Source organism: Dendrobates tinctorius, unplaced genomic scaffold (assembly GCF_039654945.1).
Source record: "Dendrobates tinctorius isolate UK_male_01 unplaced genomic scaffold, ASM3965494v1 ptg000060l, whole genome shotgun sequence".
Classification (NCBI taxonomy): Eukaryota; Metazoa; Chordata; class Amphibia; order Anura; family Dendrobatidae; genus Dendrobates; species Dendrobates tinctorius.
This window is the reverse complement of record NW_027361728.1, coordinates 75,092,306-75,108,520: the sequence shown is the minus strand read 5'-3', so window position 1 is coordinate 75,108,520 and position 16,215 is coordinate 75,092,306. Positions and strand designations below refer to the sequence as shown.

Here is a 16,215-nt window from a genome sequence, read left to right as displayed (position 1 = left end):
GTTCATTAGGGGGTCTAGTTTCCAAAATGGGGTCACTTGTGGGGGGTTTCCACTGTTTAGGTACATCAGGAGCTCTCCAAACGCACATGACACCCGCATACCAATCCATCAAAGTCTGCATTCCAAAACGTCACTACTTCCCTTCCGAGCCCCGACGTGTGCCCATACAGTAGTTTTCTCCCACATATGAGGTATCAGCGTACTCAGGACAAATTGGACAACACTTTTGGGGTCCAATTTCTCCTGTTACCCTTGGCAAAATAAAAAAATTGGGGACTAATTGATCATGTTTGTGGAAAAAATACGATTTTTTTATTTTCATGCCCGGGCATTATAAACTTCTGTGAAGCCCTTGGGGGTTCAAAGTGCTCACCACACATCTAAATAAGTTCCTCAGGGGGTCTAGTTTCCAAAATGGGATCATTTGTGGGGGGTTTCCACTGTTTAGGTACATTAGGGGCTCTCCAAAGGCAACATGACACCCACAGACCATTCCATCAAAGTCTGCATTCCAAAATGTCACTACTTCCCTTCCGAGCCCCGACGTGTCCCCATACAGTAGTTTTCTCCCACATATGGGGTGTCAGCGTACTCAGGACAAATTGGACAACAACTTTTGGGGTCCAATTTCTCCTGTTACCCTTGGGAAAATAAAAAAATGGGGACTAAAAGATCATGTTTGTGGAAAAAATAAGATTTTTTTATTTTCACGCCCGGACGTTATAAACTTCAGTGAAGCACTGGGGGGTTCAAAGTGCTCACCACACATCTAGATAAGTTCCTTGGGGGGTCTAGTTTCCAAAATGGTGTCATTTGTGGGGGTTTCTACTGTTTTGGTACATCAGGGGCTTTCCTAACGCGACATGGTGTCCGATCTCAATTCCAGCCAAAAACGTCAAATGGCGCTGCTTCCCTTCCGAGCTCTGCCATGCGCCCAAATAGTGGTTTACACCCACATGTGGGGTATCAGCGTACTCAGGATGAATTGCACAATATCTTTTAGGGTCCTGTTACTTTTGGAAAAATAAGAATTGAGGGTGAAAAGATCATTTTTGTGGAAAAAATATGATTTTTTAATTGTACTGCTGTACGTTATAAACTTCTGTGAAGCCCGTGGGGGTTCAAAGTTCTCACCACACATCTAGATAAGTTCCTTGGGGGGTCTAGATTCCAAAATGGTGTCATTTGTGGGGGGTTTCCACTGTTTTGGTACATCAGGGGTTTTCCAATCGCGACATGGTGTCCGATCTCAATTCTAGCCAAAAACGTCAAATGGCGCTTCTTCCCTTCCGAGCTCTGCTATGCGCCCAAATAGTCATTTACACCCACATGTGGGGTATCAGCGTACTCAGGACAAATTGCACAATAACTTTTAGGGTCCTGTTACCCTTGGAAAAATAAAAATTGGGGGTGAAAAGATCATTTTTGTGGAAAAAATATGATTTTTTAATTGTACCGCTGTACGTTATAAACTTCTGTGAAGCCCTTGTGGGTTCAAAGTTCTCACCACATATCTAGATAAGTTCCTTGGGGGGTCTAGTTTCCAAAATGGGGTCACTTGGGGGGGTTTCCACTGTTTAGGTACATCAGGGGCTCTCCAAACGCGACATGGCGTCCGATCTGAATTCCAGCCAATTTTGCATTGAAAAAGTCAAACGGTGCTCCTTCCCTACTGAGGTCTGCCATGCGCCGAAACAGTGGTTCCCCCCCACATATCAGGTATCAGCGTACTCAGGACAAATTGCACAATAACTTTTGCAGTCCAATTTCTCCTGTTACCCTTGGTAAAATAAAGAAAATTGAACCTGAAGTATTTTTTTTTGTGAAAAAAAGTTAAATGTTCATTTTTTTTTTAATATTCAAAAAATTCCTGTGACGCACCTAAAGGGTTAATAAACTTCTTGAATGTGGTTTTAAGCACCTTAAGGGGTGCAGTTTTTAGAATGGTGTCACTTTTGGGTATTTTCTATCATATAGACCCCTCAAAGTGGCTTCAAATGTGAAGTGGTCCCTAAAAATAAAATGGTGTTGCAAAAATGAGAAATCGCTGGTCAATTTTTAACCCTTATAACTTCCTAACAAAAAAAAATTTTGGTTCCAAAATTGTGCTGATGTAAAGTAAACATGTGGGAAATGTTATGTATTAAGTTTTTTGTGTGCCGTATCGCTGTGATTTAAGGGCATAAAAATTCAAAGTTGGAAAATTGCGAAATTTTCAAAATTTTCGCCAAATTTCTGTTTTTTTCACAAATAAACGCAAGTTATTTGAATGCAATTTTACCACTAACATGAAGTACAATATGTCACGAGAAAACAATGTCAGAATCACCGGGATCCATGGAAGCGTTCCAGAGTTATGACCTCATAAAGGTACAGTGGTCAGAATTGTAAAAATTGGCCCGGGAGTTAACGTGCAAACCACCCTTGGTAGTGAAGGGGTTAAACCCATAAAAAATGTAATAAAAATGTAATGATGAGGCACATGTAGCATAAATGCTGCGTTTTTTCTACTGCTTCTTTTCTGCTGGTGTCTTCACTACACAACGCAATAACAATCTTCTCTGATTATCGCATGTTTGTTGGATTTTTTAAAAATTCTGTGGAAGCATGGTTGAAAAGCAATGTTCGACTTTCATTTGTTCATTATCATAGATTTTTTTTTTTAGTTATTATTACTTTTGTCAGATTCAAGTTATTTCTGTGACCATTGTGGGTTTTTATGTCATTAAACAAGGGGTACCAACAATTTTGACCATGTGTGCATATACTCGAGTATAAGCCAACCCAAGTATAAGCCGAGGCACCTAATTTGGCCACGAAAAACTGTGAAAACGTATTGACTTAAGTATAAGCCGGGTATGCATTGTCCCCTCATCCCTATCATTGTCTACATGGCTCCTCATCCCTGTCTTGGTATGCATGGCTCCTCATCCCTAGCCATCCTTGTATGCATGGCTCATCATTACTGTCCTGGTATGCATGACTCCTCATCCTTATCCCTGTATGAATGGTTCCTCATCCCTATCCTTGAATGCATGGCCCCCCATGAGAAAGTCATAAAAAAACCCATCCTACTTACCTTCCCTGCGCTCCCTTGCAGCATCCTGTTTCGGCTTCCAGCAGGTCCGGCGGCCAAGCGATCATGTGTCTCCGCTCATTAAGGTAATGAATATTCATCTCTCTACACTCACCAGAGACGTGATAGCTTAGCCGCAGGAGCTGCTGGAAGCCGAAACAGGATGCTGCGAGGGCGCGCAGGGAAGGTAAGTAGAAGGTTTTTTGCTTTACAGCTGCAGGAAGCCGGCGGCTGCGGCTGTAACTATGCACGCTTTAAGATAAATTAACTGCCCTATAAGGATATTCACTGCTTATAAATAAGCAGGAAAATCTCCTGACATACTCCAACATACCCAATGACTGTATAGTTAAATGTATGGCAGAAAATTGATCTATCTACTATATAATTGTCTAATTCTGTCTGTCTGTCTGTCTGTCATGGAAATCCCACCTCGCTGATTGGTCGCGACAGGCCGCGACCAATCAGCGACAGTTGCTTAGTCGTCGCGGCAACACTGCCGCATTGCTTATTGTACAGGCACATTACAGCCATTAAAGGCATCACTGCTGCGTTGCTCATTACACAGGCACAGTCCTGTACATATTCTGGAGTACAATACATTAGGTAATTAGGTAACAGTAGAACAGTGACTGCAGCTCTGGGTGTAACTTGCGTACAATACATTAGGTGACAGCAGAAAAGTGAATGCAGCTCTGGGTGTAACTGGAGTACAATATATAAGGTAAGATCTGAACAGTGACTGCAGCTCTGGGTGTAACTGGAGTACAATACATTAGGTAAGATATGAACAGTGACTGCAGCTCTGGCTGTAACAGGAGTATAATACATTAGGTAAGAGCAGAACGGTGACTGCAGCTCTGGGTGTAACTGGACTACAATACATTAGGTAAAAGCAGAACAGTGACTGCAGCTCTGGGAGTAACTGGAGTACAATACCTTAGATAACAGCAGAACAGTGACTGCAGATCTGGGTGTAACTGGAGTACACTACATTAGGTAACAGCAGAACAGTGACTGCAGCTCTGGGTGTAATAGGAGTACATTAGGTAACAGCAGAACAGTGACTGCAGCTCTGGGAGTAACTGGAGTACAATACATTAGATAACAGCAGAACAGTGACTGCAGATATCGGTGTAACTGGAGTACACTACATTAGGTAACAGCAGAACGAGAAAGAGTCCGGGGGCTGTCGGGAGGCGAGTATATCACTATTTTTTATTTTAACAGAGACTCTAGAATACCCGATGCGATAGAATCGGGCCACCATCTAGTTGATATATAAAGTCAGAGACATATCTGGAGGGGGGCAGGTGGGGCATGTGCTCCGAGCACAGTTGTAAAGGGGCGCAGTCGGGTTGCCTAATGCGGCGGTCCAAGGTTTCTACCGGCGGCTGCATTTTGCAGCCCCGACACTGGGATTTGGCCGTTCTCTAAGCCGGCTGTCATCAGAGAAGGTACAGCGTGCTGGCTCCCAATGAACAATTAGGAAACATTTCAGATATGAGTACAACTGACAACTAAAACGTTATATTTGGGAAAGCACCAGATGTGGTAGAACAAGTCCTATGGATTGTAAGAAATGTTGCCGATGGAAGCAAACATTGTTTCTGTACATACACAGCTGTGATAATGAATAACATAAAACACAGCATTCCTAATTCCTAAAGTAATATAAACATTTTGGCTTTGTCCTGATGAAGAAGTCTGTGAAGTTTGAAATGCGTTGACTAAGACTATAAGACAGAAAAATCAAAATATTTTCCAACATTTATAAATTAAAAAAAAAAGTACGTTTACAACACCGACTGTACTTACATGAAAAAGTAGTAGGTCTGCCTCCAAGTCCGCACTGTTTCACTCTCTGCCCATAGAACAGGCCATACTGGATCTCCCCAATAAACTTTTGCAGTTCATCCCCTGTAGCATTGACCAGCAGGGCTCCAGTTTTGCACAATACTGTTCCCTTTACCCATAGCTGAATGCCTAACGCAGCTGCGATTGCCAGGGCACAGCCAAAGCTCAGTATACCAGCCAGACAAAAGAGAACTTTCTTCTGCAGTTTAGGCATGACTGCACCAAAAGTCTTCAGTTATCCTACATACAGCTAGCACTTCAGTGCATAGAGGAATTTACCCCAGAGTGAGCCATAGGTAGCTGACCGAAGAAAGCAGTATATTCTCAGTAGGATTTATCCGCAGAGGCATACATAACAAGTGCTATTTCTTATTTCTTCCCTTCGACTTGATAACTCAGGCAGCAGATGGAACCCTGGTGTAACCTGATAGATGCTTCTTCTCTAAGTAGATGCATTCTGCCTGATTGGTGGAGATGAAATTCCAGAAACGGGCAACATTCCCATGGGGGGGGGGTCCGTAAATCTTTATGGAAATTACCCTGGACACACTCATCTCAGGTTTACAATATATGCAGCCTCAGTCATGTCTACAGTGTAATGGTGTCTTCCTAGACACAATATATCTGGGCTTAGTTATCATGTTTCATATGGACATCAATAACCTTTTCATTCCGCAGACATTTATTTTCAGTCTATTTACTTATAGCTTGTAGACTGCATTGAAGGAGCCCGTTTATTTCACATACGAACAAAGAGAATATCAGATCATAATGGAAACAAAAGTGTGTGAGTAAATGGGTTCTGCAAATTATAATAAACTGCTGTAAACTAACACCTGATAATCAAAAAGGGTCACCCTACAGCAAGTGTTATAGCAAATAACCTATCCTTAAAGGGAACCTGTCAACAGGATTGAGCACAGTAACCTACAGACAGTGTCAGGTCAGCACCATTATACTGATAACAATTATACCTGGTGATGAAATACTTCTTGTCATTGTTTAATCTTTATTATGAGTTTTGTGTTAATGATATGTTTGTGCTCCGGTGCGGCCTGCGAGGGAGGAGTTATTTATTAGGTATTTATAATGCAGACTGCTGACAGATCACTGATCCCTCAGTGACCGCCCTCTAGTTTACATAATGAATACCTGCACATACTGAAGAAAAAAAAACCTTCTGCAGGCAGGTGCCAGCCGTGGCACCTGTGGTGCAGCATAATTGCATGTTTAGTGTCCAAGTAATCACTGTTCTTGGTGTTATTGAGCAAGTAAAAAAAAAAAATCAATTTGAAAATGGTGCCTGCCGCGCCTGAGCAGTAGCAGCTATCAGTGTGTATAGAGATTCGATAGCTGCTATTGCGCAGGCGCTGGTGGCGTCATCTTGGCAGAGGAAAATTTTTCCCTCTCCAGCAAGATGGTGCCATACAGTACCTGAACTCTGCAGCTGCAGCAGCAATACCTGAACTCTGGAGCCACACTGGCGGTATCTGTACCCTAAAGCCGTAACTTTTTGATGATTCCAAATCGTCTGATCAGGTTCTGAATCCAGTCCTGCCTGTGACTCCGAGTCTGTGACCGTGACTGCTTTTAGGGTCAGCAACTGCAGTATCAAGTACTGCCTAGGAGTGGTACTTGGAGGCAGGGCCGGTTTTAGACAAAGTTTAAAGTGGGGCCCCAAATGTTCACATATTCTACCATCACACAGAAACATTTCTGCTGTATTTATATGCGCTGAGTTCAGGCCACTAAACAAGCTCAATCAACAATATTGAAGACATTCGACGCTTGTTTCCCGGCCTCATTACTCCTGCTGAGGAAGAATGATGGGTACAGAAAGTCCCTGATACAGAATAATGCAGGTCCCATATAGTACTTATAGTATAATGCACTCCCCATGGTCCTTGATAGAGTATAATGCAGCCCCCCACAGAGTATACTGCAGCTCCCCTAAGAGTATACTGCAGCGCCCACAGAGTACAGTGAAGCCCCCTCAGAGTATAATGCAGCCCCCTTCCCAGTATACTGCAGCCCCCCTCAGGGCTATTTTGAGTATGGTAACACTATGAACTAATATTAAGAACCAGTCGGTTTGAAACGCGTAAGGCCATGAGTTTTCTGGCTTAGTTGCCTTTTTTTAAAAAAAACTAATGGTTTTATACCATAATTTTAACCATATTATACATTAAAGATTTTTGTTTTTAAAAAATTTCTCACCAATGGATCGGTTGCTGGATACCTTTCCTTCTTTGATGCAGCACCCCTCAGAGAGTACTGCAGCTCCCAACATAGAGTATAATATAGTCCCCTCATAGAGCATAATGCAGCCCCCCTCAGAGTATAATGCAGCCCCCTCAGTGTATAATGCAGCCCCCCACACACAGTATAATGCAGCCCCCCCTGGTGTAACCTGATAGATGCTTCTTCTCTAAGTAGATGCATTCTGCCTGATTGGTGGAGATGAAATTCCAGAAACGGGCAACATTCCCATTGTACAGTCTATTGAAGAATGGACAACTCATTCCATAACATCACGGGGGGGGGGGGTCCGTAAATCTTTATGGAAATTACCCTGGACACACTCATCTCAGGTTTACAATATATGCAGCCTCAATCATGTCTACAGTGTAATGGTGTCTTCCTAGACACAATATATCTGGGCTTAGTTATCATGTTTCATATGGACATCAATAACCTTTTCATTCCGCAGACATTTATTTTCAGTCTATTTACTTATAGCTTGTAGACTGCATTGAAGGAGCCCGTTTATATCACATACGAACAAAGAGAATATCAGATCATAATGGAAACAAAAGTGTGTGAGTAAATGGGTTCTGCAAATTATAATAAACTGCTGTAAACTAACACCTGATAATCAAAAAGGGTCACCCTACAGCAAGTGTTATAGCAAATAACCTATCCTTAAAGGGAACCTGTCAACAGGATTGAGCACAGTAACCTACAGACAGTGTCAGGTCGGCACCATTATACTGATAACAATTATACCTGGTGATGAAATACGTCTTGTCATTGTTTAATCTTTATTATGAGTTTTGTGTTAATGATATGTTTGTGCTCCGGTGCGGCCTGCGAGGGAGGAGTTATTTATTAGGTATTTATAATGCAGACTGCTGACAGATCACTGATCCCTCAGTGACCGCCCTCTAGTTTACATAATGAATACCTGCACATACTGAAGAAAAAAAAACCTTCTGCAGGCAGGTGCCAGCCGTGGCACCTGTGGTGCAGCATAATTGCATGTTTAGTGTCCAAGTAATCACTGTTCTTGGTGTTATTGAGCAAGTAAAAAAAAAAAATCAATTTGAAAATGGTGCCTGCCGCGCCTGAGCAGTAGCAGCTATCAGTGTGTATAGAGATTCGATAGCTGCTATTGCGCAGGCGCTGGTGGCGTCATCTTGGCAGAGGAAAATTTTTCCCTCTCCAGCAAGATGGTGCCATACAGTACCTGAACTCTGCAGCTGCAGCAGCAATACCTGAACTCTGGAGCCACACTGGCGGTATCTGTACCCTAAAGCCGTAACTTTTTGATGATTCCAAATCGTCTGATCAGGTTCTGAATCCAGTCCTGCCTGTGACTCCGAGTCTGTGACCGTGACTGCTTTTAGGGTCAGCAACTGCAGTATCAAGTACTGCCTAGGAGTGGTACTTGGAGGCAGGGCCGGTTTTAGACAAAGTTTAAAGTGGGGCCCCAAATGTTCACATATTCTACCATCACACAGAAACATTTCTGCTGTATTTATATGCGCTGAGTTCAGGCCACTAAACAAGCTCAATCAACAATATTGAAGACATTCGACGCTTGTTTCCCGGCCTCATTACTCCTGCTGAGGAAGAATGATGGGTACAGAAAGTCCCTGATACAGAATAATGCAGGTCCCATATAGTACTTATAGTATAATGCACTCCCCATGGTCCTTGATAGAGTATAATGCAGCCCCCCACAGAGTATACTGCAGCTCCCCTAAGAGTATACTGCAGCGCCCACAGAGTACAGTGAAGCCCCCTCAGAGTATAATGCAGCCCCCTTCCCAGTATACTGCAGCCCCCCTCAGGGCTATTTTGAGTATGGTAACACTATGAACTAATATTAAGAACCAGTCGGTTTGAAACGCGTAAGGCCATGAGTTTTCTGGCTTAGTTGCCTTTTTTTAAAAAAAACTAATAGTTTTATACCATAATTTTAACCATATTATACATTAAAGATTTTTGTTTTTAAAAAATTTCTCACCAATGGATCGGTTGCTGGATACCTTTCCTTCTTTGATGCAGCACCCCTCAGAGAGTACTGCAGCTCCCAACATAGAGTATAATATAGTCCCCTCATAGAGCATAATGCAGCCCCCCTCAGAGTATAATGCAGCCCCCTCAGTGTATAATGCAGCCCCCCACACACAGTATAATGCAGCCCCCCCTGGTGTAACCTGATAGATGCTTCTTCTCTAAGTAGATGCATTCTGCCTGATTGGTGGAGATGAAATTCCAGAAACGGGCAACATTCCCATTGTACAGTCTATTGAAGAATGGACAACTCATTCCATAACATCACGGGGGGGGGGTCCGTAAATCTTTATGGAAATTACCCTGGACACACTCATCTCAGGTTTACAATATATGCAGCCTCAATCATGTCTACAGTGTAATGGTGTCTTCCTAGACACAATATATCTGGGCTTAGTTATCATGTTTCATATGGACATCAATAACCTTTTCATTCCGCAGACATTTATTTTCAGTCTATTTACTTATAGCTTGTAGACTGCATTGAAGGAGCCCGTTTATATCACATACGAACAAAGAGAATATCAGATCATAATGGAAACAAAAGTGTGTGAGTAAATGGGTTCTGCAAATTATAATAAACTGCTGTAAACTAACACCTGATAATCAAAAAGGGTCACCCTACAGCAAGTGTTATAGCAAATAACCTATCCTTAAAGGGAACCTGTCAACAGGATTGAGCACAGTAACCTACAGACAGTGTCAGGTCGGCACCATTATACTGATAACAATTATACCTGGTGATGAAATACGTCTTGTCATTGTTTAATCTTTATTATGAGTTTTGTGTTAATGATATGTTTGTGCTCCGGTGCGGCCTGCGAGGGAGGAGTTATTTATTAGGTATTTATAATGCAGACTGCTGACAGATCACTGATCCCTCAGTGACCGCCCTCTAGTTTACATAATGAATACCTGCACATACTGAAGAAAAAAAAACCTTCTGCAGGCAGGTGCCAGCCGTGGCACCTGTGGTGCAGCATAATTGCATGTTTAGTGTCCAAGTAATCACTGTTCTTGGTGTTATTGAGCAAGTAAAAAAAAAAAATCAATTTGAAAATGGTGCCTGCCACGCCTGAGCAGTAGCAGCTATCAGTGTGTATAGAGATTCGATAGCTGCTATTGCGCAGGCGCTGGTGGCGCCATCTTGGCAGAGGAAAATTTTTCCCTCTCCAGCAAGATGGTGCCATACAGTACCTGAACTCTGCAGCTGCAGCAGCAATACCTGAACTCTGGAGCCACACTGGCGGTATCTGTACCCTAAAGCCGTAACTTTTTGATGATTCCAAATCGTCTGATCAGGTTCTGAATCCAGTCCTGCCTGTGACTCCGAGTCTGTGACCGTGACTGCTTTTAGGGTCAGCAACTGCAGTATCAAGTACTGCCTAGGAGTGGTACTTGGAGGCAGGGCCGGTTTTAGACAAAGTTTAAAGTGGGGCCCCAAATGTTCACATATTCTACCATCACACAGAAACATTTCTGCTGTATTTATATGCGCTGAGTTCAGGCCACTAAACAAGCTCAATCAACAATATTGAAGACATTCGACGCTTGTTTCCCGGCCTCATTACTCCTGCTGAGGAAGAATGATGGGTACAGAAAGTCCCTGATACAGAATAATGCAGGTCCCATATAGTACTTATAGTATAATGCACTCCCCATGGTCCTTGATAGAGTATAATGCAGCCCCCCACAGAGTATACTGCAGCTCCCCTAAGAGTATACTGCAGTGCCCACAGAGTACAGTGAAGCCCCCTCAGAGTATAATGCAGCCCCCTTCCCAGTATACTGCAGCCCCCCTCAGGGCTATTTTGAGTATGGTAACACTATGAACTAATATTAAGAACCAGTCGGTTTGAAACGCGTAAGGCCATGAGTTTTCTGGCTTAGTTGCCTTTTTTTTAAAAAAAACTAATGGTTTTATACCATAATTTTAACCATATTATACATTAAAGATTTTTGTTTTTAAATAATTTCTCACCAATGGATCGGTTGCTGGATACCTTTCCTTCTTTGATGCAGCACCCCTCAGAGAGTACTGCAGCTCCCAACATAGAGTATAATATAGTCCCCTCATAGAGCATAATGCAGCCCCCCTCAGAGTATAATGCAGCCCCCTCAGTGTATAATGCAGCCCCCCACACACAGTATAATGCAGCCCCCCCTGGTGTAACCCGATAGATGCTTCTTCCCTAAGTAGATGCATTCTGCCTGATTGGTGGAGATGAAATTCCAGAAACGGGCAACATTCCCATTGTACAGTCTATTGAAGAAAGGACAACTCATTCCATAACATCACGGGGGGGGGGGGGGTCCGTAAATCTTTATGGAAATTACCCTGGACACACTCATCACAGGTTTACAATATATGCAGCCTCAATCATGTCTACAGTGTAATGGTGTCTTCCTAGACACAATATATCTGGGCTTAGTTATCATGTTTCATATGGACATCAATAACCTTTTCATTCCGCAGACATTTATTTTCAGTCTATTTACTTATAGCTTGTAGACTGCATTGAAGGAGCCCGTTTATATCACATACGAACAAAGAGAATATCAGATCATAATGGAAACAAAAGTGTGTGAGTAAATGGGTTCTGCAAATTATAATAAACTGCTGTAAACTAACACCTGATAATCAAAAAGGGTCACCCTACAGCAAGTGTTATAGCAAATAGCCTATCCTTAAAGGGAACCTGTCAACAGGATTGAGCACAGTAACCTACAGACAGTGTCAGGTCGGCACCATTATACTGATAACAATTATACCTGGTGATGAAATACGTCTTGTCATTGTTTAATCTTTATTATGAGTTTTGTGTTAATGATATGTTTGTGCTCCGGTGCGGCCTGCGAGGGAGGAGTTATTTATTAGGTATTTATAATGCAGACTGCTGACAGATCACTGATCCCTCAGTGACCGCCCTCTAGTTTACATAATGAATACCTGCACATACTGAAGAAAAAAAAACCTTCTGCAGGCAGGTGCCAGCCGTGGCACCTGTGGTGCAGCATAATTGCATGTTTAGTGTCCAAGTAATCACTGTTCTTGGTGTTATTGAGCAAGTAAAAAAAAAAAATCAATTTGAAAATGGTGCCTGCCGCGCCTGAGCAGTAGCAGCTATCAGTGTGTATAGAGATTCGATAGCTGCTATTGCGCAGGCGCTGGTGGCGCCATCTTGGCAGAGGAAAATTTTTCCCTCTCCAGCAAGATGGTGCCATACAGTACCTGAACTCTGCAGCTGCAGCAGCAATACCTGAACTCTGGAGCCACACTGGCGGTATCTGTACCCTAAAGCCGTAACTTTTTGATGATTCCAAATCGTCTGATCAGGTTCTGAATCCAGTCCTGCCTGTGACTCCGAGTCTGTGACCGTGACTGCTTTTAGGGTCAGCAACTGCAGTATCAAGTACTGCCTAGGAGTGGTACTTGGAGGCAGGGCCGGTTTTAGACAAAGTTTAAAGTGGGGCCCCAAATGTTCACATATTCTACCATCACACAGAAACATTTCTGCTGTATTTATATGCGCTGAGTTCAGGCCACTAAACAAGCTCAATCAACAATATTGAAGACATTCGACGCTTGTTTCCCGGCCTCATTACTCCTGCTGAGGAAGAATGATGGGTACAGAAAGTCCCTGATACAGAATAATGCAGGTCCCATATAGTACTTATAGTATAATGCACTCCCCATGGTCCTTGATAGAGTATAATGCAGCCCCCCACAGAGTATACTGCAGCTCCCCTAAGAGTATACTGCAGCGCCCACAGAGTACAGTGAAGCCCCCTCAGAGTATAATGCAGCCCCCTTCCCAGTATACTGCAGCCCCCCTCAGGGCTATTTTGAGTATGGTAACACTATGAACTAATATTAAGAACCAGTCGGTTTGAAACGCGTAAGGCCATGAGTTTTCTGGCTTAGTTGCCTTTTTTTAAAAAAAACTAATGGTTTTATACCATAATTTTAACCATATTATACATTAAAGATTTTTGTTTTTAAATAATTTCTCACCAATGGATCGGTTGCTGGATACCTTTCCTTCTTTGATGCAGCACCCCTCAGAGAGTACTGCAGCTCCCAACATAGAGTATAATATAGTCCCCTCATAGAGCATAATGCAGCCCCCCTCAGAGTATAATGCAGCCCCCTCAGTGTATAATGCAGCCCCCCACACACAGTATAATGCAGCCCCCTCAGAGTATAATGCAGCCCCACACACATACAGTATAATGCAGCCCCCAGACCCCCAGGAGTATAAAGCAGCCCCACTGTCACACTGCTCTCCTCCATGCCTCCTCATACTTCCTGGTCTGCGGCGTCCCTGCACAACTCCGGAGCTGGAGCGCACTGCCCGACATCCTCACTTCTGGTCTCGCGGCTGGTGCTGGGGTCCCGTCAGGTGTGCACGTGTGCCTTGCGCTCTTGACTCTGCGGCGGCTCGCCTGGCTCCGGGTCCCATTGGGCACACTTGTGCACATCCCGCAGCTCTTACTGCGGCCGCGCTAACTCTGACCTCTCTATGGTCCTGGAGGACCCTAACCCAGAAGTCCTCCGGCGCGCATTCCCTATATGAGGCAGCCTCTTCCTGTAGGCTGCGCCTGATTATCGTTTTGCTTCCTTGCTAGGCCAGCTTGATGCCTGCATGGTCGCTCTCTGTACTCAGGTCCACTACCTTGTACTCTGGCGTGCATCCAAGTACGTGCTCTCCACTGTCTTGTACCCAGGCGTGCTTCCCAGCATGCGCTCTGCACTGTCTTGTACCCAGGCGTGCTTCCCAGTATGCGCTCTGCACTATCCTGTACCCTGCGTGCCCCCGTGTACACGCTCTATGCACCCCTGTACCCAGCGTGCCCCTGTGTACACACTTTATGTAATCCTGTACCCTGCATGTCCCTGTCTTCACCCTGCTAGACATGGTCTCTCGCGCCTCCTTTGAGCCAGCCACCTGGTTCCAGCAGTCGTGGTACTTTATGCCCCTGGGTTTGCCCCTGATGCTCCCTGTATAGGGGGTGGTCCTCACTAGGTCAGCTTGCCCAGGGTGGGTTGGTATCACGGCCCAGAGGGTCCAATCCAGGAGTCGTTATACCCACACACAGTATAATGCAGCCCCCTCAGAGTATACTGCAGCCCCCTCAGAGTGTACTGCAGCCCCCTCATAGAGTATAATAAAGTACCCTATTAGAGTATAATGTAGTCCCCTCAGAGCATAATGCAGCCCTCTCAGAGTATAATGACCCCACACATAATGCAGCCCCACCAGAAGATAAAGCAGCCCCACAGTATAAAGCAGACCCATACTGCAGCCCCCCTTCAGAGTATACTGCAGCCCCCTTCATAGACTATAATGTAGTCCCCTCATAGAGCATAATGCATCTCCAATCAGAGTATAATGCAGCCTTCCTCAGAGTGTAATGTAGTCCCCTCATAGAATATAATGTAATCCCCTCATAGAGCATAATGAAGCCCTCCTCAGAGAATAATGCAGCCCCCTCAGAGTATATTGCAGCCCCAGCAGAGTATAATGCAGCCTCCCAAGAGTATAAAGCAGCCCCACACACAGTATAATGCAGCCTCCTCAGAGTACACTGCAGCCCCCCTCAAAGCATATAATGAAGTCCCCTCATAGTGTTAAATGTAGTCCCCTCATAGAGCATAATGCAGCCCCCTCAGAGTATAAAGCATCCCTACACATACAGTATAATACAGCCCCCAAGAGTATAAACCAGTCCCACACACAGTATAATGCAGCCCCCTCAGAGTATAAAGCAGCCCCTCACATACAGTATAATACAGCCCCCAAGAGTATAAACCAGCCCCACGCACAGTATAATGCAGCCCCCTCAGAGTATACTGCAGCCCCCTCATAGAGTATAATGTAGTCCCCTCATAGAGCATAATGAAGCCCCTCAGAGTATAATGTAGCCCTGTCAGAGTATAATGCAGCCCAGTCAGAGTATAATGCAGCTCCCTCAGTGTATAATGCAGCCCCCAAGTATAACGCAGCCCCCAAGTAAAATGCAGCACCCTCAGAGTATAATGCAGCACCACATACATACAGTATAATACATCCTCTCCACAAACACAGTATAATGCAGATGCTTCACAGTATAATGCAGCCCCCTCTATGTACAATGCAGTCCCTCCAAATACACAGTATAATGCAGCCCCCAGAGAATAAAGCAGCCCCCTCAGTAAAATGCTGCCCCCTCAAAGTATAATGCATCTTCACATACACAATATAATGCAACCCCTCACACACGCAGTATATAGCCCCATTCTGGATCTGCCCCCATCCACCTTTCCTACAGCCCCTACCCAACATCCCTACAGTCCCTATCCCTATTCCCTTTTGCACACTTGCTTTGGCAAAACTAATGTGTATTTAGTCCTGTCAATAAAGCTTCTTTGAATTTGAAATAAAGCAGTACCCTCAGTGTAATGCAGCCCCACACACATTATAATGCACCCCCCCACAAAGACACACAATATAATTCATCCCCCACACACACAGTATAGTGCAGTCCCCCCAAACACAGTATAGTGCAGTCTCCACACACAGTATAATGCAGCCCCCAGAGTATAATGCAGTCCCACACGCACAGTATAATACAGTCCCCCCCACACACAGTCACTGCAATTTGTGGTTGTGGGTATTAGCCTTATTTTTAGAGTGCACACTTCATAGTATAAAGCAGGAGCTTATGGCCACAAAACAGGTCGTGCAACAAAAATTGCTGTATGCTGCTGCTTCACGAAGCTTAATGCAAATGACATTGTGATCCTTAGGAAACTGCATTGCAACAAGCAAGTCACAAAATATCCAACTTGTTCCAACTTTTTGCCACTTGCTTGTTGTGGTTTCGGTACCCTGAGTTGTCCCAGTGTCACCCCATTCACCCGCATCTACACTGCAATGTAGTAGCTGCACAACACAAAGCAATCACTGTCTTCTCAACTTGTAATGTGCAGGAGTCACCAT

General features: G+C 44.1%; 1 protein-coding gene across 1 annotated transcript in view; it reads right to left on the bottom strand.

The window, feature by feature from the left end:
- CLRN1 (clarin 1) overlaps window positions 1-5,340 on the bottom strand; it is a 45,517-nt gene extending 40,177 nt beyond the window's left edge. The window contains exon 1 of the mRNA XM_073579137.1: window positions 4,895-5,340. Coding sequence (XP_073435238.1) covers window positions 4,895-5,147 — 253 coding nt within the window. The 5' untranslated portion in view covers window positions 5,148-5,340. The remainder of the gene's footprint in view (window positions 1-4,894) is intronic.
- Window positions 5,341-16,215: the final 10,875 nt, after the last annotated feature.